The sequence below is a fragment of the Tachyglossus aculeatus genome, chromosome 20 (assembly GCF_015852505.1).
Source record: "Tachyglossus aculeatus isolate mTacAcu1 chromosome 20, mTacAcu1.pri, whole genome shotgun sequence".
NCBI classification, from domain to species: Eukaryota; Metazoa; Chordata; class Mammalia; order Monotremata; family Tachyglossidae; genus Tachyglossus; species Tachyglossus aculeatus.
The window spans coordinates 6,051,713-6,079,178 of NC_052085.1; the positions used below are offsets into that span (position 1 = coordinate 6,051,713).

General features: G+C 41.5%; 1 protein-coding gene across 4 annotated transcripts in view; it reads right to left on the reverse strand.

The window, feature by feature from the left end:
- The window catches only part of DCLK1 (doublecortin like kinase 1), a 214,873-nt gene that overhangs the window by 84,859 nt on the left and 102,548 nt on the right, over positions 1-27,466 (reverse strand). For all 4 annotated transcript variants that reach the window (XM_038761721.1, XM_038761723.1, XM_038761722.1 and 1 more), the window contains exon 5: positions 4,232-4,348. In XM_038761721.1, coding sequence (XP_038617649.1) covers positions 4,232-4,348 — 117 coding nt within the window. The remainder of the gene's footprint in view (positions 1-4,231; positions 4,349-27,466) is intronic.

Below are 27,466 nucleotides of genomic sequence, written 5' to 3' on the forward strand. Positions count from 1 at the left end.
TCTTCTGACTCTCAAGCCCCATTTTTTTTCCACTGGGTCATGTTGCCTCTCTGCTCTGGACAGCTTTCTGTACAAGCGTTCAATAAATACTAATGATTGATTGATTGATTAGTGTCTTTCAATATTTTCCTTGGCCTCCACAGGCATGAATGAAGGCTCTAAGGAATTCAGGCAGAAATATCAGAACTAAATAGACAGAAGTAGAGGTGAAAAACAGATATTGACCAGGTGTTTAAGGTCTTGTCCCTTTTGAAAACTTTGCTAACCACACTGGTAAACTGATTTAAGTTCTCATCATTTCTCACAAAATCTTTTATGGACTAGGAGAGCTAAAATGATAGTATTTCTTAACCACTTACTATGTGCCTAGCAAAATCCGACTAGCATAAGTAAAAAGACGTTTTATGAAGCTAGAAATCCAGAACAGATCTGGAATTTCAATGGAAACCCTTTCACCACGCTCAGGGCCCCCTCTATGGATTCTGGGATTCTTTATCATTTTAATGGCCCAAAGAACTCAAAATTTTCAAATGACGGCAAACCAACTTGACTCTTGAACTTTACAACTGATCAATAGAAAGGCTGTTCCTTGTCAAAAGGAGATATTTTAACTTAATTTGGTGCTACAGAGAACACACACCCCACCACACCACACCATCCTTGCCACAAAGTCCTGGACTTAACCTCATTTTATGAGGTAGTTTAAGAAAATGACAAAGAAATAAGAAACCTAGCAATCACTGTCATTACAGCTTCACAACTACAGCCTTTATAATCACTTCAATAATCACGTTTTTCACGTATCTACCTTCTCAACAGTGTCCTACATATGAAAAGACGTGGAATACCTACGACTGCAAAAAGGGAACTCATTTGGCTAATTATCCCAAAATTTCTGAAAACGTACTGGATGGGGTTCCAGTAAATCATGGCCCTTCCTAGGGGATCTTACAGTACTTTCAGGATTTTTTTTTCCAGCATCTGAAGGTCAGAAGGAACTGGTGATGAAAATTCAAACAGAAAACCATGGTTTCTGCATAGTAAACTAGTTTATCCAGCCACAGCAGCTGCCATTAAAATCCCATAAGTTCCCATCGTGTTTCTGTTTTAAGAGGACTGTAAAGTTTTAGATGTACACTGCGTAAAACCTCTTCATAAAACCTGTCACACTGAGGTTTTCCTCAAGAAATAATTTTAGGCCTGCTCTTTGTGAAACTGCTCTGTACCGCAAGAGTTATATATCTATCTTCCAGGTATATTACTTTTCATTCACCATATTCCACTTAACCAAATGTGGCAACCATGCCAACTGCTACACAACTTTCTCTCAACTGTCTAGCAGTAGATTCTCTAGGTTGTGGATATTCAATCACCAGATAATTGAGTGTTTTGCCAGGCTATAGAATTTGGCACCTCAAACTTGTGCAAGAAGGTATCATCATCATTAGGTTCAAGAAACATTTGCATATGTTTATGAATAATTTATGGATGATGGGTCCAGAGTATTTTGTTCACAAAAAATGTTGGGAGGTTCAATCCACAACCATGATAATGATAGTTTTGGCATTTGTTAAGAGTTTACTATGTGCCAGACACTGTCCTAAGCGCTGGGGTGGATACAAGCAAAGAGGGTTGGAAACAATCCCCGTCCCATGTGGGGCTCACAGTCTCAATCCCTACTTTACAGATGAGGTAACTGTGGCACAGAGAAGTGAAGTGACTTGCCTAAGGTCACACAGCAGAGATGTGGCAGAGCTGGGATTAGAACCCATGACCTTTTGACTCCGAGGCCCGTGCTCTAACCACTACGCCTTCCTGCTGTGGGGAAGGCGTCCAGGGGTCCAGGAGGGAAGAAACTGTATTTTCTTTCGAATGTTCTTCATCGGCCAAGTCCTCAACTATTCCATGCCTCCAATCCATGAGCCAAAAAGAGGGGAGGCATAAAGAACTTATCATAAAAACAATCCATCTCAATTTTCCATTTTTGCCCCATTCCTTTTATTCCTGAATCTTCTCCAACTGGAATTATGAGATGTAAGAGTGGGAGAAATATTTCCTGGAATTGCTGGGTGTCTGATAACTCCATATATTTGCATGCTGGGACATTCTGGGAGGAAAATGGAGCATTTCAGGGACTGCTGGACAAAACTTAACAGAGGGAGCAATTCCTATTGGGAGCAGAACAATAATGAGCACTAGTATGGGTTGTATTTCCTGCTCTCATTGATTGTGGCCCTGGCTTGCAAGAGGGAATGACTGGTATACCCCAGAAGCTTCTCTATGATGGAGAATAAATGCCCCGAAGCAGGGCCAACCCCAAATCCCTTTTCCTACAAAAGGTGTAAGAGGGATCAGGATCATTTCCAAAATGTCAATTAAAAACTCAGAGAAGATACAGAATAAGGATAGAGAGAATATAACCAATGACACTGTGAGGAGACATGGTTAAGGAAAAAATCTGTTGACAATCACCATTAAAATTGTTGGGGTTCTTTTCTTTTATGATATTATTAGTATTAATCAAATTTCCTAAATATGCAAAGTGCTGGACCAATTACAAGAAAGTCAATTAAGGCATAAGCTCCCCTGCTTGGGAATCAGTTCCTTATGATTCACTATAATTGAATCTCACTATGTAAAAATTAAACAATACTTTGGTTCAGATGGTTGGGTTGTCTAGGGGAGGGGGAATTGTCCCAGAGATGGTTACATTCAGATACCTCTACATGGAAAATGAGCCTAAGGGCCAATAGCCATTTTAGCAGAGGGAGGCGGGAATGAGAAACAAGGTGATTTGATTTGTCAACAGTCCCGGTAAAATGGACGGCTGGGGAGCAGGATGAAACGGTTGGTTGAAAAGAGCTTTCCAAGTAATCATTTCCTCTAGGACATGAGCAATCAAGAGTTAGACAGTGATAAGCATGAGCTCACGGATTACCTTTTGCCCAAAAGTGGAAAAGGAGAGTCTGTGGTTAGCTTATTCCCATTTCTAACTTCCTAAAGACCCTTCTTGGATTTGGTGATTGTTCACTAATCATGTTTAGATGTGCTTTCAGCCAACTGAAAAACATCTACCAACACACAAAATTTCTTACAGGCCCATAAAAGTTCACAGACTCTTTCCATACACATTCCAACGTCTCAGTTTTGAGGCAGCCGGCATAGCAAACATCAGTAGCCTGTAGAATCAGTATCATCTTCTATTACATATATTTTATCCAGTGCACAAAGGCCCTACAAGCAGTAATGCTTGCATTTATTGAGCACTCATTTTATGTGACACACAATCACCTCCTGAGGCAGAGAATAAGTAAAAATGTGAACTGTTGACAGAGAAATGCTGCGTATTTTGCAAACTTCTTCACCTGTATCGAAATTTCTCGGTTTTTATCTGATCAGGTAATACCTGGTTTGTGGTAGGATCGGATATCTAAAAACAGACACTATTCATGAAGCAGTAAATTCCTTCTGCTGACTAAGGACTGTTTAATAGTGAAGCAAGAAGACGTGGTACCCCTTTTTGTTCACCCATCCATCACCCAATCACATGCCCATATGAGAGGGCTTAGGACTAAGAACAGATAAAAACGTCTGATTTTTCACTCCTTTGTGCCCAGGGAACAGGGAGCAGCAATCGGGGATGGGATCAGGAGGGCAAAGCAACCAATTAAAGAAGTGAAGAATCTGAACACTTTCATGGAGAGGTCTCTGGAACCACCAAGCTGGCACCTGATGAGGTTGCCACATGTCCAAAACTCACATTTTAAAATTCGGCATCCTCAGACATTTACGTGGAATGAAGATGCTGCCAGCTTTCAGTTCTATCCATCTGACTCCAGAGAAAGCTTCAATCTTCTCTGGATGAATTACTATGGATAATACTGACACTATCTCCATAAATCATCTACAGTCAAATTCCTTTCAGGGTTACGAAGCATTCTAGTTTGCTCTCATTTAACCTCAGAACACCCACGAGAGGCAGACAAAAAGCCTGAACTCTTAATACCCATTTTACAGACAGGGATGTGAGACAGGCCAGACTTTGGGTCTCCCATCCTCCCCTTGTATGATCTGTCCATTCGCTTGCATATCCAACCCGCTCGGCAAACCCATCTTACACTTATGACAATACTGGACAGGAATCATTCGATAACTCTGCACAACTTTTGTATACTCTGGGCTGCAAATTAAGAGGCCTCCATTGGCTAAAAATACTTTTTCCTTTCTTTACCTGAGCTGGTTGATGCAGGGGATTTGCTACGTCTTGATGGTCCTGGACTCTTGGTAGTGCTCCTACGGGAAGTTGATGCTATTTTGGTGTAGGAAGTCGACTTCACCACTCGACATTCTGGGAAAAAAGAAAACCATATATTAGCAATGCAGGTTGCAAGTAACAGGAATGGTATTCACTGAAGTCTCACTGGGTGCAATGCTCTGTACTAAGGCCATGTTACAGGACCCAATGAACAGCATAGTAAGCAATATTATCCTTCATTTCAGCGAGATTTTAATAAATAGTTGCAAACTCTTGTCAGTGATAACCTCCCAATGAAGAGGTGCTACAATAGTATCCCTGGCTTTTCTTTTCTACATCTTCTGTGTGTGTGTGTGTGTGTGTGTGTGTGTGTGTGTGTGTGTGTGCATTTCAATCTAAGAAAAAATGTTTTCCCAAAGAAAAGATGATGGCATAAAGACCAATCTCCTAAATCAAAATGTTAGTACCAACATCAGAGGTGACGCAGGTTTGTGTCAATCTTGAAAGGCTGGCAAAAAGTAAAACCAGTTTGTTGCTTGTGATAATCCTCAAGTGAGCAATAACCTACATGGTAACATTTGAGGATTCATCAAAGTTGGAGGAGAAATGGCACCATTTGCTCATCAGAAACAACAGTAAAATCAATGAAGAGGCAAGATTATCCTCCTACGTGGGCACCAGGAGACGATCGGGTTACAGCTCACTTACACCCACGCAACTTGGAAGGCAAACATCTATAACGCCTGTAAAATGATTCCTGGCCTAGGAATTGGGGAGAACTACCTTTTCATTAGGGTTTCAATCCATCCACTTCCTTGCTTTCTGAATTAACCATCAGTGATTTTAACCTGCAATGGCTCATTTGTCTTCAATTAACTGGATAATTAGACCAAAAGACTGTCAATCTGTTGCATTCCCTAGTCAAGACAGTACCTTTTTTAAGAAAATAATATGTAATCATCATTCTGTAAAATGAGCTATATATCTAATACCACTCCTGTTGATTCATATTTTTTTTTATTCCCTAAGTAAGAAACAGACCTGTGTGCCACTTGCTCAAGTCAGCTTAATATGAACAGCATTCCTCTATTTATTTCATCAACCAAACCTACACTGGAGTTCAGTAAACACAGAATTGAGCTCATATGTTTGTAACTACTGTTACAAAGACCAGAGAACCAAATTTTGTACACAACTTTCCTCAGGATTCACCTTATGATTTACTGCAAGGCTGCAACTTGTTAGAGGCCCAGGAAACAAGGGAAATTAAGTTACATAACTAGATGTATTGTATATAGAGTTATTTCCTTGTCCATCTGGTAAGGGGAGAGAGGTCCACTTAGTTAGGGGTTGTTGGGGTCTTTCCAGTGTCTTCTAATAGTTTTATAAGTCCTGTTAGTAGTCTTAACAGTAGTAGCAACCAGTATTTATTAAGCATCTTCTGAGTGCAAAGCACATATTAAATGCTGGGACGAATTACGCAAGTGAGAATTAGACCTGGTTCCCAACCCCAAAGAGCTCACAACCTAAGAATTCTAAGAATCTTAGTTCTCCAGGAATGGGCTGCCACCAGCACCTTCTATTTTTTGGTATCCTCTCACCAGTGAAAACATCAGCAAAAACTATAAACACAATCAAAATAATCCAGAAAAGTGGGGGAAATAAACCAAACACCACAAGGAAATCTAGTCAGAAGAGGATTGTTCGAGCAGGGTAACAAGGAACCCACTAATATTGACCTGGCAAGATTGTTAATGAAACCACAAATGGGGGTGGGGTGTGTGTGGGGGGGGTGCGTGTGCATGTGCTTGTATGTGTATGGGGGGGGGCGTTAATTCTAATTATAAGACTCTGATTCCTATAAAACCTTCCAAAAGATCATAAAAAATTCAATAAACTTAAGTTAAAGGAGTCAACTCACAGTAAATGTCTACTTCTCACACTAACCTTATCATTCCCCTAATTACCCAATGGGGAAGGAGGAGGATAAGAGGTAAGTAGGGGCCACCCATGAATAGGATTAAGAAAAGTCCTTTGTCTGTGTCCTTGGCAAGTGCTACAGTCCTTCCTGACTGCTACTCCTGCTCCCATTGCACCCAGAAATACAAAGCAAAATGCCAAAGCCGCCCTCCTCCATAATACATCTGTATTCCAATTCAGTGAATCAGCTTATTAACTTTGAAAACAATGAGAAGCAGGATGGCCAAGCAGAAAGAACATGGGCCTGGGACCTGGATTCCAATCCCAGCTCCACCACTTGCCTGCTATCTGACCTTAGGCAAATCACTTAACATCTCCGTGCCTCAGTTTCCTCATCCGTAAAACTGGGATTACAATCCCTCCTCTCCCTCTCCCTCCATGGTTCAGGGATTGCGCCGGACCAGATTACCTTGGATCTCCCCCATTGCTTAGCACATGGTATTTCTCAACAGATATCGCTATTATTAGTATTAACTGCATCAACACCTGGACATTATACTGCACACAGTAGGTACTCAATAAATGATTGATTGATACTGCAGAGAGAAGAAAGAACTGGCAGTTAACATCTTCCTGCAGAAATTGTTACACTCTGCTCAAGTGAGCTAGCCCCAAGGTCCGTGATTCCTAAAAGATGCCTACCAAGCAATCCAAGGAGGAAAAGCAAGGAATATAATGCCTTTCTGTCTTTAGGATAAGAGTAAGGCCCCAAGAGACTTTAGGATTACGGCCATACATAAATCCTACACTTGGATTTGCTCCCTTTTCTCGGGCCTCCCTCAGCCCTACAGAACTTATCTACGGATCTGTAACTTATTTATGTTAATATCAGTTTCCCCCTCTAGACCGTAAGCTCAATGTGGACAGGGAACATCGCCTACCAGCCGTAACACTGCACTCTCCTAAGTTCTCAAAATGGTGCTCTGCACACAGTAAATGCTCAATAAATATAACTGACATAGGAGGCCTTCCCAGACTGAGCCCCCTCCTTCCTCTCCCCCACCCCCACCTCTCCATCCCCCCGGCCTTACCTCCTTCCCTTCCCCACAGCACCTGTATATATATATATATATATATATATATATATATATATGTACATATTTATTACTCTATTTTACTTGTACATATTTATTCTATTTATTTTATTTTGTTAATATGTTTTGTTTTGTTCTCTGTCTCCCCCTTCTAGACTGTGAGCCCACTGTTGGGTAGGGACCGTCTCTATATGTTGCCAACTTGTACTTCCCAAGTGTTTAGTACAGTGCTCTGCACATAGTAAGCACTCAATAAATACGATTGATTGATTGATTGCTAAAGAGCAGAGAAACTGAAAGGAGTGTATTTTCTCAAGTTCCAAGTGGAACCAGAAGCTTGTGAGGTTTCTGGATGCCAAGTGGGCCAACATTATACCCAAGTCTCAGTGGGGCAACAGTAAGGAGAATGGAAGAGCAGTAAATGGAGGGAAGATGGAGCAAGGAAAGGGTATGCAGGAGAGACCCCAGAGGTAAAGGGAAAGAGTAAAAGAGAGGACCACCACTGGAGGCCCACATTGCTCCTGGCAGGAGGGGCACAACACTCTTCAACCTGCTTTTCCAACTGCTAGACTGGAGGGAAGGCTTGTTGCTTACGGCTAAAGAGCCTACAGAGGGGAGGTGCCAAAGAACAGCCTCCTGGCGCCTTGCTGCTCCTAAATTTTGCATTTCTTATGTTCCAATAGCTGCCATTTTTTATAACATCCTGTCTTCTCTAAGTCTGTCCTTCATGAAAAATGTGAGACCTATGTGGGCATCATTTATCATATGTGTATACATAATATACGTTAATTATATACGTGGATAGACACACTCACACTATATACCTATCCCTTGTTTTCCAAGATGATACTACTGATCACAAGGACTATCCATGTGTGCCAGCGTGAAGGAAAAGACCGATATGTAACCAACACATCCTGCCACATTATCCATTCATGTCTCCCTGCTGTGGTGGTTTGCCTATAGTCCCTGGCTGCACTGCATTGCTTTAAGAGTGTGTTTCACTACGCCTAGGGATGCCCCAGACAGGCAGTGGTGGAGATGGACGGCCCCCCAGGCCTAGCTCGACAACTCACCTTGAATCCCGAGTTGGCCTTGCAACTGGAAGGGGTTGGATGCAGTTTGCTGTGTGGGGCACAGTAATAATAATGAAAACTGTGGTATTTGTTAAATGCTTACTACGTGCCAAGAACTGGGGTAGACACAAGGTAATCAGGTTGGACACAGTCCCTGTCCCACCTGGGGCTCACAGTCTCGATCCCATTTTATAGAGGTAACTGAGGCACAGAGAAGTTAAGTGACTTATGAGAAGCAGCGTGGCTCAGTGGAAAGAGCACGGGCTTTGGAGTCAGCGGTCATGGGTTCGAATCCCAGCTCTGCCACCTGTCTGCTGTGTGACCTTGGGCAAGTCACTTAACTTCTCTGAGCCTCAGCTACCTCATCTGTAAAATGAGGATTAAGACTGTGAGCCCCATGTAGGACAACCTGATCACCTTGTATCCCCCAGTGCTTAGAACAGTGCTTTGCACATAGTAAGCTCTTAACAAATGCCATTATTATTATTATTATTATTATTACTTGCTCAAGGTCCATAACAGACATGTGGCAGAGCAGGGATTAGAACCCATGTCCTCTGACTCCCACGGCCAGGCTGTTTCCACTAGACTGAACGGAGGGGGTGGATTATATTTGGTGGCCTGGTGAGAGCCCTCCCAAGGCCCCAGCTCATTCTCGGGAGCTAAGGCCCGGATGCTCCCTTTTCATTTTTGAAAATGTGGAGACAAAAGGGAACGAGTTTGGGGGAATCAAGGTGGAGGTTGGCAGTGGACAGGGAGGAAAGCATGGCCTAGTGAAAAGATCATGGCCTTGAAAATTGGAGGACCTGAGTTCTTATCCTGACTCACTCCTTTCCTGCTGTGTGACCTTGGGCAAGTCACTTCACTTCTTTGTGCCTCAATTTCCTCATCAACAAATGACTGACCTCCCTCGCCCACTAGACTTTGAACTTTATGTGGGAAAGGGACTTATATCTCCTCCAGTACTTAATTCAGTGCTGGGCACAGAGTAAGTGCTTAACAAACACTACAATTATTATTATGTGCAAAGTGATATAATGCTGTTCCAGATCATTCTGGCTGGTTGGAAGGGAGTTTTCTAAAACTGGAAAGGCCTTGGCTCGTCGGCATCTTAATGTGTCCTGGGGATTTTTGTATGCTTTATGGTATATTTCCCCCCAGCTGGTGTTTTGCTTATTTCAAGGTATTCCTGATTGATTGAGGTGGTACTGCGTAACAAATTTTTTGGCAGATTCTTAGTCTTTGGGTCTATTTTTCTAAGACGATGGCATTTTCATTGGTTATAACTACAGCAGGACCACTCAGATAAGTCAGAAGAAACACAATGAAACATACTTGTGGTGTTGGGAAGTCACTTGAGGGATGCTACTCTCTAATCATTTTTCCTATTGCTCAAGCTCTTAACCTATCACAGCTTTGGAGGCAGAAAAAAAAAGACCAATAATGTTGTGTAATTTGTCCTGTGGTAATTACTTCTTACTCAGAAAGGGAGCTCTGTTTTTCCACATAAAAATATGCTTTTAATTAAACCTTCCTTCAGTAATTTCCCACATGCCAAAGTTGCAGTTAAGCAAGGTAAAAGAGTCTTTATGCTTTCCAGTTGCAACGGATACTTGGTTTAGTCACATTTTGGAGGGTATGGAGGTTCATAAATTTACAATTAGGAAATACAATAACCTAGAGCCCAGTAATTATTCCTGCACGTTTTCAACACCTTCGCCCTATATATGCCCTTAGAACTGAATTTGCACACCATACAGGAGACTCAAACACCAATGTATTTTTTAAGCACTGGAGGGCTTCTTGGAGCAAGATATAGCCACCTTAGAACTTAGAACGTATTAATGTCTGTCTCCTCCTCAAGATTGTAAGCTCATTTGGGCAGGGGATGTCCTGCCATATTGTTATATACTTCTCTAGCTTAGCTCAGGCCAGGTCTCAGAATTGGGGCCAGGTCGTTATAAGGCCTACACACATCATAATTGGCCTGTGAAACATCACCTAATATGTGTCAGCCATATTGAACTTCAGCACCCCTTTTGACAATGACAAATTAATGTTAAATTTGTTATTGCTATTACTGCACTGGCTTGGATAGAAGACAGATGCCTGATTTAAAAATACTACATACAAGCCAACTGGTTCAATGCTTTTCTTTCCTGGCTCTTCACTCCTTGAAACTGAAGTGCTACTTTCTCACACCCACTCCTTCTACAGGGTGCTGCCAATAGCTCATGCATTGCTTTTCCACAAACTTATCTGCCATAGCTCTTCCCTTTTATGTATGCCCAGATCCTCGTCTATAATTTCCCACTGGCTAGCCAAAATTTCTCTTCACTTTTCAATCATCTCCTATTCCTTAGAGTAGTCCTTTCAGTATTGCTATTTCTATGCTCTTCTCTTGGGCCAAAATCCCTTCAATTTTCCATAGTGGACCTAGCGGCTTCCCAATACCAACCAGAGTCTCAAATTCAATATCCCAAATGGAGTGGCATTTACATCATCATACCCACTGCAAGCTGCTGCTCCATGAACTGAAACACCAAAATTGAAAAAGAAAAGGGGGGGGGGTAGAGACAACTGGCTCATAGCCAAGCATCTATAGTAATAGATTGCCAATATCCTAATCCCTAATATTTCTCATCCCATTTATTAACCCTTCCCCTCCTTCTCCTCAATCTGAACCACAACACAAACTTGAAAAATAGGCATCCAATTCACCGCTATAAATAACCTTGGTAAAGTTTCAAAAATGAGTCAAACTAGGATTATATGCTTCAACAGTAATAATGACAATTATAACAATAATCTAGACCGCTCAGAGTTCATACAGTTCAAAGATGTATGACCGATCACAAAACCTGGAGGTAAAGTTGATCGCTTTCAGTCAAGAAAAGTTCTGACCAAAAACGTGGTCTTAGATTGCCCGCTGAAGTTTGACACTCCATCCACCTGAGCTAGAAGCTAAACTATTAATATGCTCTGTAAAATGGACAGAAGCAGAAAACCAATGAACCAGACCAATTGGGATTGAGACTAGTTCAGAGCTAATGACTATTTATTTCCCTTCACAGACAGGGGCTCTTGTCTGTTGGTTTCAAGTTTCTCCACCACCCTTCTCACAAATCTGTGCTCTCCATTCATTACACCCAAGCTCGCCCTCTTAGTTCCTTCAAACCACCTCCTTATTGCACCTTGCATTCTACCATCTCATACCCTTCCCTCAGCCTGAAATTCTCTCCCCCTTCAAATCAGTTAAACCCCTTTCTATCTTCAAGTCCTCCTGAAAGTACACAAGACATTCCCCAACTAATTGCCACCCAACAGCCAACCTTAAAATATAAGTATTTGGATACACATCACAGTTAGCACCTCTGCAAGAACAGGTTTACATTTATTTTATTCACTCACTTATATGTTACCATATGTTGTGGGCAGGGAATGTGTCTGTTATATTGTTGTGCTGTATTCTCCCAAGTACTTAGTACAGTGCTCTGCACACAGTAAGCACTCAATATATACAGCTAACTGATATTTTCTCTTACCAGATGAACATATAGTTCTCCTCTTGCTCCTACTAAATGAACTCACTTTATGCCTGTCTTTCCCTAATAATTGGAAACTCCTACAGGATAGGGATCATGTCATTTTGCCTTTCACAGTGCTCTGAACACAGTAGATGCTCAATGGCTGAATTAGTGAATGACTAATCAAAATTTAATACAAAGTTAAATGGGTACTCCATTTTGCCCAATTACCCACCCTACTGTTGGGCCTGCCTCTTAAATAGGCTCAGATTTAAGGTATATATGGATAAGGATAAGGGTTATCCTACTATAGTTTAGAGCACTGTATTCAAATAATAGACACCCTTAACAACAGTTACTGGCAGGGAGGAAGCATCTTAAGAGCAATTGAGCAATTTTGCTAGTAAATGACTATGCTTAAGGAAAACTGCCAAATACCTTGAAGGAATGGATTAAAACTCAAAATGACAAAGATGAACAAAATATTCAATAGAGAAATAGCTAGGGTAGGGCTCAGAGGAAGGAAAATCAAATTGCATTTACATGCTAGGGATTACTATCTCAGTACAAATACAGTTAAAAAAGGTCTGGAAGCCATAATGAACTGCATGCTGATGGGGGGGGGGGGGGGGGGGGGAGGGCTCTAATTAATTAGAGGAGCAAACATGATCCAGGAATGCATAAACATAATATAATTCTACTATATCCATCTGCTCATTTGAGTTTAGGGACTGTCTATTAAGGAGGATATGGAGAAAATGGGCTTTGTCTAAGGCATGATTAATGGGACCTTTGAGAAAATTCTAAAAATGAAGGATTATTTAGTCTGGAGAAAAGAAAAGACGACTTGGGGGACATTTCATAATCCTCTACAATTTCACAAAGAATTCTTATGAGGAGAGTGTTGACCAGCTGTTCTTGATCTAAATTAAGAGGTAGTGGACTAAAGCTACAGCAGTAGAGAGCTCATTGAAAATAAGGAGAGGCTTCCTTTCAGAAAGCAATGATAGACCTAGGATCAGGTGCTGAAGGAAGTGTAGACTATCCACCTGAGAATATCCCCAAGAGGGGAGCCGGCCATTTATCTTATGGGGTTTGTATACAGTTTGCCTGACGCCCGGTTTTTAGAATTGACGGTCTCTCAAGGGTGGATGGCAGAGATTATTACCCAGAGAAAGACAACCAGAAGAAATTAAACTTCCCAAAGAGGAGCCCACTGGGGTAGCCATTCTGAAAGGATTCGGGATCCCCGCCTGGGAGATAAACTGGAGAAATTAAATTGAGTGCTGTATACACATTAACTTTCTCTGAGTCGCTTATACCTCCAGGGCTTTTAGGCTTTTGTTTGAAGAATTCTTCAGGAATCGCTAGTTCAGTACGCGGGATGAACTCAATTCTTTCCTTGTTTAATGACTTGACTGGTGAGTCAGCTGAACTCCTACCTAGTTGGAGTCACTGACCAGCAATTCTGACCCTCTTCCAGGACTCAGGAGGAACCCAGGAAGTGTTGCAGATGTACTTAGAGATTCCATGAGAGTGGTTTGAACAAGACAGTCATGAATCTCTAGATATGAAACTATCCAAGATGTATAGAAATTAAATTCTCATGCTCTGAAAATGACACTTACTTGTAGCCAAATGGAAAGGTATTTTCCATCTGAAACTGCTCTACCCAAGCTGGCCCACTCTCCTCAAAGTACCTAGGGGACATAGGCTACTTCTTGCTTGGACTGTAATCGGAAATTAGAAACAGGAGATTTCAAGGGGCTTAATGTGTAAGGGATGGGATCGAATCCCATCCCCTTATTAGAGAGTCCTATATTCAGAGCTGGTGATCTGAAATGAAAGTGAGAAAGTGGGAAGGGTTGGAAAATGGGGATGTTTAGCAAATAGAAGAGAAGGTTAAGAAGAGACTGAGTAACCACCTTTCAGTATATGAGGAGCTTTTTTATGGTATTTTTCAAGTGCTTACTGTGTGCTAGGCACTGTACTAAACGCTGGGTTAGATACAAGTTAATCAGCTTGGACCGAGTCCATATCCCTCGTGGTGCTTACAGTCTGAATCCCCATTTTACAGATGAGGAAGCTGAGGCTAAGTGACTTTCCCAAGGTCACACAGCAGACAAAAGGCAGAGCTGGGATTATAACTCAAGTCCTCTGACTCCCAAGCCCATTGCTCTTTTCAACAGGCCTAAGTTCTAGTTTTGAGAGGAAGGTGATGAAGCCCACTAGAATCAAGAATAGGCAGAAATGTGTGTGTGTATTACATTAATCATGGATCATGGAAGGCCTCTAGGAGGTGGTAACTTCTTGGGAAGTATTTGAAGGAAAAAGGGGCATGGACTGGTAAAATTTTGGGTGAAAGGTTGTTCCCTGGGGGGGGGGGGGGGGAAACAAAAGTGTCATTAGTGGATATTTTCTTGTAGTTATGGAACCTTAAGCATATGTTAATCAATAGAATATATTGAAAACCTCCTATGGGCAGATAGCTGCCCCGATTGACAAGGAGATTGCAATCTAGTGGACTACATTCAATCTGTCCTGATCGGTATTTGAATCACCCTGAACAGAAACGTAAGCCTACTTCCTCTGATGTTTCAAATTCCTATTTTTGTCTATCAAAGATAGGTGAAAATAATGGATTTTCATATGATTCTCCAAGTATTTGAGAAATTTCTAAACTTGGTGGGTGACTAAACAGTACTAAGGTAAGGAAGGTTCTCCAGGTTTACCCTGAATTTTTTTGATTAGCTCATCTCTTTCTGTTCAAATGGTAATGGAGATTTAGGTACCAAATAAAAAGAGATATTGAAGATATTATTACATTTTGACTTCATGACCAGAAACACTGTAGATCCTTGAAGGTGAATGTCACTTGTTTATGACACAGTTTTCATAAAAATATGTGCAAGTTCTTTCTGATTACCAAAAAAATGGCCTAACCCCTTGAGGCTACAGTGAAAGGTCTTGAAAAAAATAAGCCCATTTCATTCAGGTATCACAATTTAAAATTCCACCAATGAGCTATCAAATAAAAAATGCTTTGAATATCATATTTGAAGTACTCCTCAGTCTCTGTAGCAAACGAGGAAAAAAAAACCCCTGGATTTGTTGTGTATTAGACCCATAATCTTTTGCCTTCAAGTGGGCTTTGAAATGTTAGCAGTGCTGTGAAATCAGAGTCGAGAAGAAAATCCTTGCATTGGCTGAAAAAGAGGGATGGAAAATGTCTAGTTATATTAGTTATGGAAAACTATTTTCATGGCCTCCATGATGGATCCACACAGAACGAATTTGATCCTCCCCCACATTCCCACAAGGGCACATTAGTGGAATCTCCCAAACACATAAAGGGAATACATCTTCCCTTTATTCTCCTTCTGGGATTCCCTTCTTAAACCAATGGTCTTCCTCTTCTGTTAGCAAAAATTGGCCTAGATTGTGAGCAAATGGACTTCTCTCAGATATACCTTTACTCTTATCACTAGGAGAATTAGGAATAGAGAATTAAAGTTTATTTCCCTTAAAAATTATTTGCAGATCACCGAGAAAACCAGTGACCCATTCAATATATTATTTATGTAGAGTCCTGGATTACATTAGCTCAGGGATAATAAATATTTCGGGTGATTCATATGCTTCTCTCAAACATGGCAGCTTAAAATACAGTCTTTTTTTGATAAGCCAACTAAACTAAAAAGGGAAAGAATTCTGGGTGGAGTGGCAGGCGGAAATCAGACAAAGTTTCATTTTGAGCTGATTCTCATCCATGAGATAAATGAGTCATTACTACAAGTGACAAGTCATGTTTTGCCTGGCGATGTGATTCATAAAATTACTTGAGTAGACATCTTTCCTTGTGAATTAGAATTATTAGTTTTCTAATTTCTCCCCTCAACAGCAGTGCTAGGCTGAGAAACATCTTCAGCTGGGTGATGACTCTGATCCCTTCTGTTTTAACTCCACTGGAAAACTGAAGTCCCCAAGGCCAAATCAATTTAATATGCAATAGGTTTTTTTTTCCTCAACTGCTTTTAGATACAGGTTTAACTGATTTACAAAAATATTTTTTTTTCCTATTGTTACTCAAGAGCCACAACATTTCTCCCTTACTCCTTTCCTGTTCCTAATGATCCCACACAATTCAGGAGACACAGTTAACACTTTTACGAAGCATTCCAACTCGGTTTTCACCCAGGAAAAAATGTCAAAAATCAGCATCAGAGTTAATAATGTTCTAAGAAGTTAGTACTGTCAAACTGCTAGCAACATTTTCTGCATACTTGAGAGAATTGTTTTTCCCTTTGGAAATTATTTTGAAATTAACTATGCTTCTGAGGAGACAAAAAACTTTAGACACTTGGCTTATTAAAAAAAAAAAAAATACTAGCTGCAGCCAAACAGACATACCGCAAATACGGGAAAGAAATATGCCAGGTTCGTGAGATCTGTTTTTACCACTTTTGTTCACACTTTCTCACTCTGACTTTTTGCAAGTGTTGCCTTTCTTTAGCAAGCAGCAAAAATGCCCAGGACAAACAGCCTCACCGCACCATTTTGGCTTCAAGCTTCACTTGCATACTCATCGGGGCTGTTCTGTGTTGCCATTTCTCCCTCTTAGATCACGAAGCACAGCTTCCTTCTCTCCTCATCACCAATTAGACACCTAAAGATTCCTTTGGGAGACCACAGAGAATTCTCAAATGGATCATTTGAATGGACAGCAGGACGTCACAGCGCTCAGATGGGGCATTCCCACAATCAAGGATGTGCCAGGGAAGTTTAAGCTAGGCCAAAGAAACGTTGGGGCCAGGACCAAGCAAGGAAGCTACAAAGTCCTGGACAGAACACCACACTGTGCTTTAAAAAGCAGCAGCAAAGCTATTCCTCGCTAGTCACATATAAAAAAATATTTTGAACCAGGTATTCCAGTTGAAAGACAGATTTGTGTTCTAAATTAAAGAGCAGGACCCCATAATATCATTGGACTGCAAGCTTGTGGGTGATACTTTTTTTTGTACTTCCAAAGTGCTCAGCAAAGTGTATTTCACCCAGTGGCACTTAAAAATATTACTTCCACCACTATTACTACAAAAGAAGCAATAAAAACCATAATGGACATCAGGCAAGGGGGTGGGTGGGGGAAGAGGGGACGAAGAGGGGGAGGGAGGGAGGGAGAGAGAGAGAGCACACACTAGAGAGAGTGAGAATACATGTTCTAGCAGGTGATTACCCATTAGGGAATTTCCGAATTTAAAATATTTGACTAATACCAACAGTACAGTATCAATATGTGTGGCACCTCCTTGAACGCAGTATCTTTGGTACTCTTGCCTTTATTGATTACCTTTTAAAATTATTAATTTTAATTAATTTCAATGACTTCCAGCTTGTCTGTTCAAATGGCAGAGTTCTACTCTGTCACTACGCCATTCTTCTGAACTACTGGTTTATGCTCATAAACACCCACACAAAACTTGTGCACACACATTTTGGAGCCCCTTCACTATGATGCTACTTAATAATGACGTCCTCCTTTTTGGTAAGATTGCTGCCTCCTTTTGAATACAAAAGTATACATCAAGCAACGAAGGCATTTTCCCATTGTTTCCTGAGTACGCCACTTCTAATCTTAAAATTGTGAGACACAACATGGCCTAGTGGATAGATCTTGGACCTGGGTGTCAGAAGGACCTGGGTAATAATCCCAGCTCTGCCACTTGCCTGCTGTGTGACCTTGGGTAAGTCATTTCACTTCTCGGTGTCTCAGTCTCCTTATCTGTCAAATGGGGTTTAAGAGGGTGAGCCCCATGTGGGATATGAACTGTGACCAACCTGATTAGCCTGTATCTATCCCAGTGCTTAGTAGACTGCTGGCACATAGTAAGCACTTAACGAATACCATAAAAAGAAGTTCAAGAGTGTGTCAAAGTGGTAGCAACACATAACCTTTTCCCCTTTAGTTCTAGTTTGAATGACATCAGGATCCTTTGTCGTGAATTTAATTTAGTGGATTCTCGACAGCACAGATGATTATATGAAAAACCACCATTTCCCATCAGGAATACAGCATTAGGAATACTAGATTTAAGAAAATTTCAGGTAAGAATTTGCAACCAATAGGTTCTGAGTCTGTGTGCAAGAATTTAGAGTACCAATCATTTCCTCATTCTGAAGAGATTCAGGTATACACTCTTGTTACTAAACAGAAAATGGGAAATGCTTTCCGCTTTCTGCTTTCCGTTTAAGAAACTAGCTGATAGTCTATCAGGAAAACCTGTTCATCAACACACCATCAATTTTTTTTTTATTATTCCTTGGGGGCAGGGGGGCAGTATTTCTTCCAAATCCAATCAATGAAATGGCATTTTATTCTACATACGCAAGTCGGTATCACTATACACCTCTTCCATGATGGTAGATTACTAAGTCTATGACTAAAAAGTAACCTAGAGAAGTGTTTTTTACATGCCTAAAGATATCCCTAACTGAAAATTGGCCCCCTCCGCCTTCACAGCTCAATTAGCCACATTTGCTTTCTGCCAAGTAGTCCCAGAACACTACAATTATAGCAATTCATTTTGCTAGAACTAAAATAATATATGCTTTATAGATATGAAGTCTTACATATCTAAATAACAAGGTAAAAAGATGAATTCCAAATATCAGTTTTAAAGGGAAAGGAAAATTAATGAAGTTCTATTTGCGGCATGTTCCCAGAGAGCAGGGGGTGATTGCACAGATAGATTGTTCGGAATGACAGCGGTGAACTAATACCAAATGAAGGAGAAAAGGATCGATAAAAGAGACGTAGTTCAAAAATATACTTAATTCAGTGGACCACGGAAAAAAAACTAGGAAGAGTTGAGGAGCATATAAGCAACAAGAAGAAATTTTGTGCATTGTCTGGGAAAATAACAGTTATTATGTATGCAAGAAATCTAACTCCATAGGAAAAGCACTTGAACCTTCATGTAGCTCCAGAATATGCAATTAGGTAGAGGGTTTTCTTTCATCCCTTCCACAAGGGTTCTACCGCAGGGCTGGGTCAAGAAGCTGAAATCTGAAGAGCACCGAAAGAAATTCCTAAACGGAAGGTAGGATAGAGTTAAACCTAAGGCGTTCCTCAGAACTTTCAGTTAAGGGACTGAAGCAAATTGAGGGACCACTCAGCTACTACCTTCCTTACTCCTGCAATGCTGCTGTGAAAGTGGACAGATGTTTAGGAGTACATAGTCTTGGAGAGCGAGTTTAACATTCAGGAGTCCCTGCGACATTCACTTTATAGACAAAGAGAATACAAGAACGGATGACATGAACATGGAGACTAAAAATGAAATGCTTGAGGCTCAAATAAGGCATTTGAGTTTGCCAAACACTTCTCCTTTGCAATGAAAAGTGAGACTTAACTGATGATCTAGAGAGTATTTATCCTGTAAGGCTGGATTACTGGTCTCAGAGAAGACTGGGAAAACATATTGCTAATTTTTGAGGTGTTTCCTAGTTAATGTGAGTGTTGTGGGTGAAAATCTAACTGCAGAACAGTTGCTGAATTTTGAAATACCGTACACCTACTCCAGTGACTGTTAGAACCAACTGAAAATAGCTCTGCGTTCCTATGACAGGACAGATGTGGAGGATGTAAGGCCTTCCTTCACCCAACTTTCCTTAATTCTTTTGTTTGTCTGATTCCCAACCTTAGATTTGGACTTAGTTTTCTCCAGGCCCCCTCTTTGACTGTTGGTAGGAGATACGAGTTTTGTGGACAGAGTGAAGTTGAAAGAAAAGTTAAATGGGTTCTAATTGTAGATTTCAAAATTGCTTTCCTGAGTTTATACCTCTAGACTCATCCCTTTTTCCTGATAACTATCTTCAATGATCGCTTAGCTAATTGGCAGAATGCTTATTACCAAAATGGAGAACTTTTAAGTGTTTCTCTATGCCTCATTTAACTTATCTGTTAAAATGGGGATTAAGACTGTGAACCCCATGTGGGACACAGACTGTATCCAATCTGATTAGCTTGAATCTACCCCAGTGTTTAGTGCAGTGCCTGACACATAGTAAGCACTTAAGCACCATAAAAAGACTTTTTTGCCTTCATTCCCCCCACCTCCAAGAAAATGGGGGCTGTAGAGTTCCAGTTCATGTGACCAAATATTCAAGGTGTTTTTACAACTGGTCATGATCCAATAAGAAATCTATTCAGGACTAATTCTCCCTTCCCTAACAGCAAATATGAAGCAGCGTGGCTCAATGGAAAGAGCCTGGGCTTGGGAGTCAGAGGTCGTGGGTTCGAATCCCTGATCCGCCTCTTGTCAGCTGGGTGACTTTGGGTAAGTCACTTCACTTCTCTGTGCCTCAGTTATCTCATCTGTAAAATGGGGATTAAGACTGTGAGCCCCATGTGGGACAACCTGATTACCTTGTATCTACCCCAGTACTTAAGAACAAACAGTGCTTGGCACATAGTAAGCACTTAACAAACGCCATCATTATGAGAAACAGCATGGCTTAGTGGAAAGAGCACGGGCTTGGGAGTTGGAGGTCATGGATTCTAATCCTGACTTTGCCACTTGTCAGCTGTGAGACTTTGGGCAAGTCACTTAACTTCTCTGTGCCTCAGTTACCTCATCTGTAAAATGGGGATGAAGACTGTAAGCCCCACGTGTGACAGGCTGATTACCTTGTCTCTAACCCAGCATTTAGAACAGTGCTTGGCACAAAGTAAGTGCTTAACAAATACCAACATTATTATTATTATATGATGACTTCAAAACACCCAAGAATCTCAATCTGTTTCTCAGTAGAAATTTAATAGCAGGGAACTTGGGTAAGGGCCACATTACATAGTCATCGTTATTTATGATGCCCCGAGTGCCTACCATAAACTAAGCAATGTGTCACATGCTACATATGCATCCAAAGCAGAATTTAAGTAGAGCTTATTGTTTTATGCCATGTATGATTTCCAAAGTGTTTCAGCTTGTTTTGATTGCCACAAGTACAGGTAAAATTCACATTTTTCCTTCAGATATGGTTCATCCAAACGTTGTAAATCAGTTCAAACCCCAGTCATACGGTGGACGTCTGCTCTCAACTACCTCTTGCCTGGGCTTTTCTCTCTTTCTCTTCAGTCTCCTGTTGTGTTTTTTCTCTCTGATTCTCCTTGCTGCTATTTTGTTTGAGGCCCCTACCTACTCCTTTGCCACTGGCCTTGTTAGACTCTCCACTCTATCTTTTATGTTGTTCTTTGTATTGTTATTATTTCATCTTTCCTACTTGCTTGTAAACTCCTTTAAGGTAGCAATCATGTTATCGACTACCAAACTTTCTCAAATGCTTAGTAGTACAGTGCTCTGCACATAGAAAGAACAAAATCAATACCACTGATTGATTGATTGATCTCCCCTGTAGTGTCTGTCACCAAACCCTTCCCCACCTTATTTTTAGAATGTGCCCCATTCTAAAGGGTCAGGAACCATGTCTCTCACCTGAGCACTTTTCCCCTCAGTACTCTCCAGGGCTCTGTCTCTGGGCTTGGGGGCTCTTTATTCCTTGTGACATTGCTGATTCTCCCTATTTAGCTCTCTGAACTTCAGGAGTTTCCCTGGACGGGTGTGTTCGCCTTTTCTGTCTCCTGCTAAATCACAACTTCAGCAGTTCTTCCTCAAACTCCTTTCACATGCAAAATGAAAGGATGGCCCCTAGGCTTCTCTGCATTTAAAAAAAAAAATGCTATTAAAGGCTTACTATGTGCCGGGTGCTGGACTAAGAACTGGGGGTAGAAACACACTAATCAGATTGGACATAGTCCCGGTTAAACATGGGCCCACTGTCTTAATGCCCATTTTACAAATTAGGTAACTGAGGCACACAAGTTAAGTGATTTGCCCAGGTCACACAAGTGGAGCTGGGATTATAACCCAGGTCTTTCCAACTCCCAGGCTTGTGCTCTATCCAACAGGCCACACTGCTTCCCATATTATATCTGGTGTTTTCCAAAACCTTGTTTTTGCTTGTAATGTTATCATCTGGTAGTGGCTGTGAATGTTTCCTAGTCCTTCTGCAGGTTGGTCCCTTTTCCACTGCAACATTAAACCCACTTCCATTTGGCCTAATAATAATGATGATTATAATAATAACTACAGTATTTTTAAGCGCTTATTATGTGTCAGGCACTGTGCTAAGTGCTGGTGTGGATACAAGCAAATTGGGTTGGTCACAGTCCCTGTCCCACGTGGGGCTCAAAGTTTCAATCCCCATTTTACAGACGAGGTAACTGAGGCCCAGAGAAGTGAAGTTACTTGCCTAAGGTCACACAGCAGACAAGTTGCAGAGTCAGGATTAGAAACCATGACCTTCTGAGTCCCTGGCCCAAGCTCTACTACGCCACGCCACGAAGCAGCTTCGCTCAGTGGAAAGAGCCCGGGCTTGGGAGTCAGAGGTCATGGGTTCTAATCCCAGCTCCGCCATATGTCTGCTGCGTGACCTTGGGCAAGTCACTTAACTTCTCTGAGCCTCAGTTATTACCTCATCTGTAAAATGGGGATGAAGACTGTGAGCCCCACGTGGGACAACCTGATCACCTTGTATCACGCCCAGTGCTTAGAATAGTGCTTTGCACACAGTAAGCGCTTAACAAATGCCATTATTATTATTATTATTATTATCCTAATCCACTCCTAATTTTCAACTGAAGAACCTATCATTTTTCTGCAATTTGGGCAAACTGTGGGAAATCCTGTCATAACACAGCTTTTAATTCAATATTCTCATCATCTTTTCTTTATTACATTCCTCTCTCCCAAGGGTCTCAGTCCCAAATTTATTGGAACTTTAATTCAGACTTTCCTCCCAAATAATTATTCCGCTGGTGAGCCTCATATTGCAAAACATGTAGTTCAGCAATATAATATTACCAAACTGGGGTCTTTGCTTTTGCAAATTATCAACCATTTATTTTGACCCCATCTGAATGAGAATACTCCAGCTTGGAAGTGACACACAGAGAGTTACATTCCCCAAACAAATTTCTTCAACTGGGTGCTGTAACCTTAGATGGTAAACCATGTGTTGAAAAAAGCCCAAGTACTTCAATTAATAAATTTGATTAAATATCGTTTCCCATGATATACAAACAAGTTAATTCTTACTTCTGACCAATATCTCAGTATTGCCTGCTCTACAAATCATTGGTTGATACAAATACAATTCAATACTCTGATGCATTTCACTGGATTTTTTTCCCTCTATTTCTGCCTAATAGATACCACCTAGGGCTAGTCTCTTACATTTTCCCAGGCCTAAGCGACTCTCATGGTTTGAGGGCGGAGGGGATTCCAAGCAGAAGGGAGGATGTGCACAATGGGTCCAAGATAGGAGAGCTGAGAGTGAGATACAGCTAAAAAGCTTGCTTTGGAGGAGTGAAGGGTATAAGCTGGGTAAGAGAGGGAAGGGGGAAGAAATTCAGCTGGTGAAGAGCTTTGAAGCCAATGGGTAGGAGCTTCTTTTGCTGTGGAAAGACATGGGTCTTGGGAAAGACATTAGATATTTTCAAGGAGGAGTCACCTGTTCTGAAAGGCATACAGGAAGATGGTCCAGGAAGCAGAATGGGGGACAGACCGACGAGGGAAGAGACTGGAGGCAGGGACACCAGCAAGAAAAGTGGTATAGTTGTTCAGCATGGATTTGATAAAAGTTAGGCTCAGGTTGGTGGTAGTAAGGGAACAGAGGAAGGGACAGGTCTAGAAGATATAATGCGGATGTTGACTAGGATAGAAAAGTTGGGAAGAGGAACAAGTTTAGGAAGAACCATTTAACAGCCCTAATCTTTTCATCTAAATTCCTAACTTCCCCTATAGTGACAAACTAGGGATTTCTTGTCTTTTGATTTATCAAAAAACCCCTAAAACAACAAGAAAAAAACCCTTCTTAAATTAGTTGGTATTCTCTCCCTGCTCACAACCTTTTGTGTTTATGAATTCCATGTCTACCACCCACTCTGTGAAGGAGTTTTATTTCATTTGCTTCCAACTCAGCATTTTTATCTTTCAATGGGTGACCCCATCCCAAGGTTGTGGAATTTGGAGAACAATTTGGTGTGTTCCCCAATCCAAACCCTTCACGAATTTATAAATTTCCATCATGCCCATCTCAGTCTATGTCTTTCCAGAGTGGAGAGTCCAACTCTCCATTTCTCCCTTCCCTTGACCAGTTTGATTGCCCTTCTCTGTACCTTCTCCAGCTCTGATAGATTCTTTCTAAATTAATTATTAACGACTTTCTATATGTCAAGCACAGTATGAAGCATTGAGGGTAAGTACAAAATGAACAATTCAGGGTAAATGTGTTGACCAGAACAGCACGCACTATTTCCAGGAACAGGAATAATATGATTTTATATCGCAGCAAAACTCTGACCTTTTTTTTTTGTTTCCTAGCCTATCCTCTTCCTGATTATAAAGCAGAATTTTGTTAGGTTTTTTTTTGCTGCTGCTGCACATGTGACTGAGGATTATTAATTATTTATTTATATAAAAAATCTGTGTCTCCCTCTAGACTGTAAGCTTGTCATGGGCAGGGAACAAGTCTACAAACTCTGGTGTGCTCTCCCAAGTGCTCAATACACTGCTCTGCTTATGCCAGGCGCTCAATAAATACTATTGATTGATTTAAAAGAAGAGTCAACAATAACTCCATAATCTCGTTCCAGAAGTAGAGCTGTGCCAATATGGCAGTTCTCCTACTCTAGTCATTAAAAGGGTCCGGGTTGAAATGAAGCTTTCTGCCCACAGAGCAATACTGATATTAATTTTGGAACAGAAACAGAATCAGGATTGTTTATTGGGTCTTTTTTTTTCCTGAGAGACACGATGTATTTAATTCCATTGACAGCCTTTTGCTGCTCTGATTTCCCCTAGCCCCGTCTTCTTAATGATTAATGAAGATTATATAGTCACCACTTGGATTGTTACCAGGTGACCTATTATGTTTAAAAGTAGTCTTCAATTTAGAAATGGTGGGAGTGAGTATAGAGAAGGGAAATGTGTTCTGACTTTGGAAGCTCAGGGAATGTTTGATCTTGGGGAATTCTCTGAGGAGGAGAGACTTGTACTTCCCAAGCGCTTGGTACAGTGCTCTGCACAAAGTAAGTGCTCAATAAATATGATTGAATGAATGAATGAATTTTACTGGTACATATTTACTATATTTATTTTGTTAATGATGTGCATATAGCCTTAATTCTGTTTGTTCTGACGATTTTGACACCTGTCTATATGTTTTGTCCTGTTGTCTGTTTCCCCCCTCTAGACTGTGAGCCCACTGTTGGGTAGGGATCGTCTCTAGATGTTACCGACTTGTACTTCCCAAGCACTTAGTCCAGTGCTCTGTGCAAAGTAAGTGCTCAATAAATACGATTGAATGAGTGAATGAATGAAGTGGCAGAGCCGGGATTAGAGCCCACGACCTCTGACTCCCAAGCCCAGGCTCTTTCCACTGAGCCACGTTGCTATTATTATTATTATTAACAATAATAATTGTTACTGTTATTGTTATTGAGAAGCAGCGTGGCTGCTGCCTTGGGAGTCAGAGGTTATGGGTTCAAATCCTGACTCCACCAAGTGTCAGCTGTGTGACTTTGGGCAAGTCACTTAATTTCTCTGTGCCTCAGTTACTTCATCTGCAAAATGGGGATGAAGACTGTGAGCCTCCAGTGGGACATCCTGATCACCTTGTAACTTCCCCAGCGCTTAGAACAGTGCTTTGCACATAGTAAGCACTTAAATACCATTATTATTATTATTATTATTATTATTATTATTATTAGGACTGCGGGGGAGGGAAAAGGTGCAGTGTAATATTTAAGGACAGTCTATGGAGGCCATTGCACTACTGCCTTTGTCATACCTATAAATGTTTCTGTTGACTTTGGCAGGCCTGAGGCTAACATTGGGAGAGGGCATTTTCTTTCATCGTGAAGTGATTGCTATTCACCAAAGGAGGCTCAGTTAGTCGGAGGGAGATGATTTACTTTCTCCTCCGGTCAGAAATATGGATGAGTTCCCCTCCACTCCACCAGCTGTTGGGGAAGCAGTGGCTGCTTAGATCTGGGGTTTGGGGGGAGAAGGAGGGGGTAGAAGCAGGTGTCGTCACCAGGCAAGGAGACCGCCCCCCACCAAGTTGGGCATAGCCAGGCATGGGTGGCAGGTCCCAGGCAACTCTTGGGAGCAACAGACCTATGTACTCCACTGCTATCTTCTCCAAAGATGCAGCCACTTTCTCTTCCCACTATTGTCATCTTTCCATTGTCCTGCCTCTCTCTTGCCTCACATCCTGGACTGCTCCTTCTGCCAATCACATGTCCGGACTATCCCTAGCAATGGGCCAGAACTGCAGGAAGGGAAGGGAGATTCTCTGCAAGAGAGAGAGAGAGAGAGAGAGAGATTCGGGCAGGAAAAACACCATGACTGTGGAAACAGCTCTCACAACTGGGGCCCTAATTCAGGGCCCCTCCCCTCCATGGCATATGGCCCAGGGCTTCAGCCCTCTGGACTGTAAACTTCTCCTCTAGACTGTAAGCTCCTTGTGGTCAGGGATTATGTCTACCCACTCTGGTTTCTTTGTTTGTTTTTTAAATAGTATTTGTTAAGGGCTTACTATGTGCCAGGCTCTGAATGAAACATGGGGGGAGATACAGGGTAATCAGGTTGGACACGGTCTATGTTCCACATGGGGCTCACAGTCTTATCCCCATTTTACAGATGAGGTAAAGGAGGCACAGAGATGTGAAGTGATTTGCCCAACGTCATACAGCAGAAAAGCGGCAGAGTCGGAATTAGAACCAGGTAATTCTGACTCGCAGGCCCGTGCTCTATCCACTAGGCAACACTGTTTCTGTTGTATTGTACTCACCCAAGCGCTTAGTACAGCACACAATAAGTGCTTAATAAATACAAATGATTGATTGATTGATCAGACTCTTCCAAGAGCTCCCAATGGCAACAAAGGAGAATTAAAATGGATTAATAATTGCATTCCAGAAAAAAAATAAGCTTTAATTTCCTAAACTATGCTCTGCACTACAAAAAGTGGTGAAAAGAAATGTGCTGTTTTCCACTTGGGTTCATAGATACCAGTTTCCATTTTGATTGCAGGGACGAATCTAGGTTGGGACTTTCAGAAGTTGGGGGCTTCCAGAGGGCAAGGAAGGAAAAAAAAAATCCAGGGAGTTCTATTAGGGAATGAGAGACTTTGACAGGAATCCTGAGACACACCCAGAGATACAACAAGAGCCAGAGGACCCAGCCAGTGAGCCAAAGCATCAGAGAGATAGACTCCAGCCAGGAGAAGAGAGAAGTGGTTGGCAGACAGACAGTGATAGAGTTCTTGCTTCCCACCTCCTCCCAAATGTCTACCCCTCCTCACTGCCTCATCCCAACTCCACCTGAATCCTCCCCCCTGCTCCTTCTCCACAGACGCACCAAAGGAGAAAGGGGTACCAAACCGGGCAAGAAGGGATGGCTCAGATTCCAGCACTTTCTAGTTTGTGGCTTCACCAATAAAGCTGTGGCCTTAGAGAACTGTCATGAC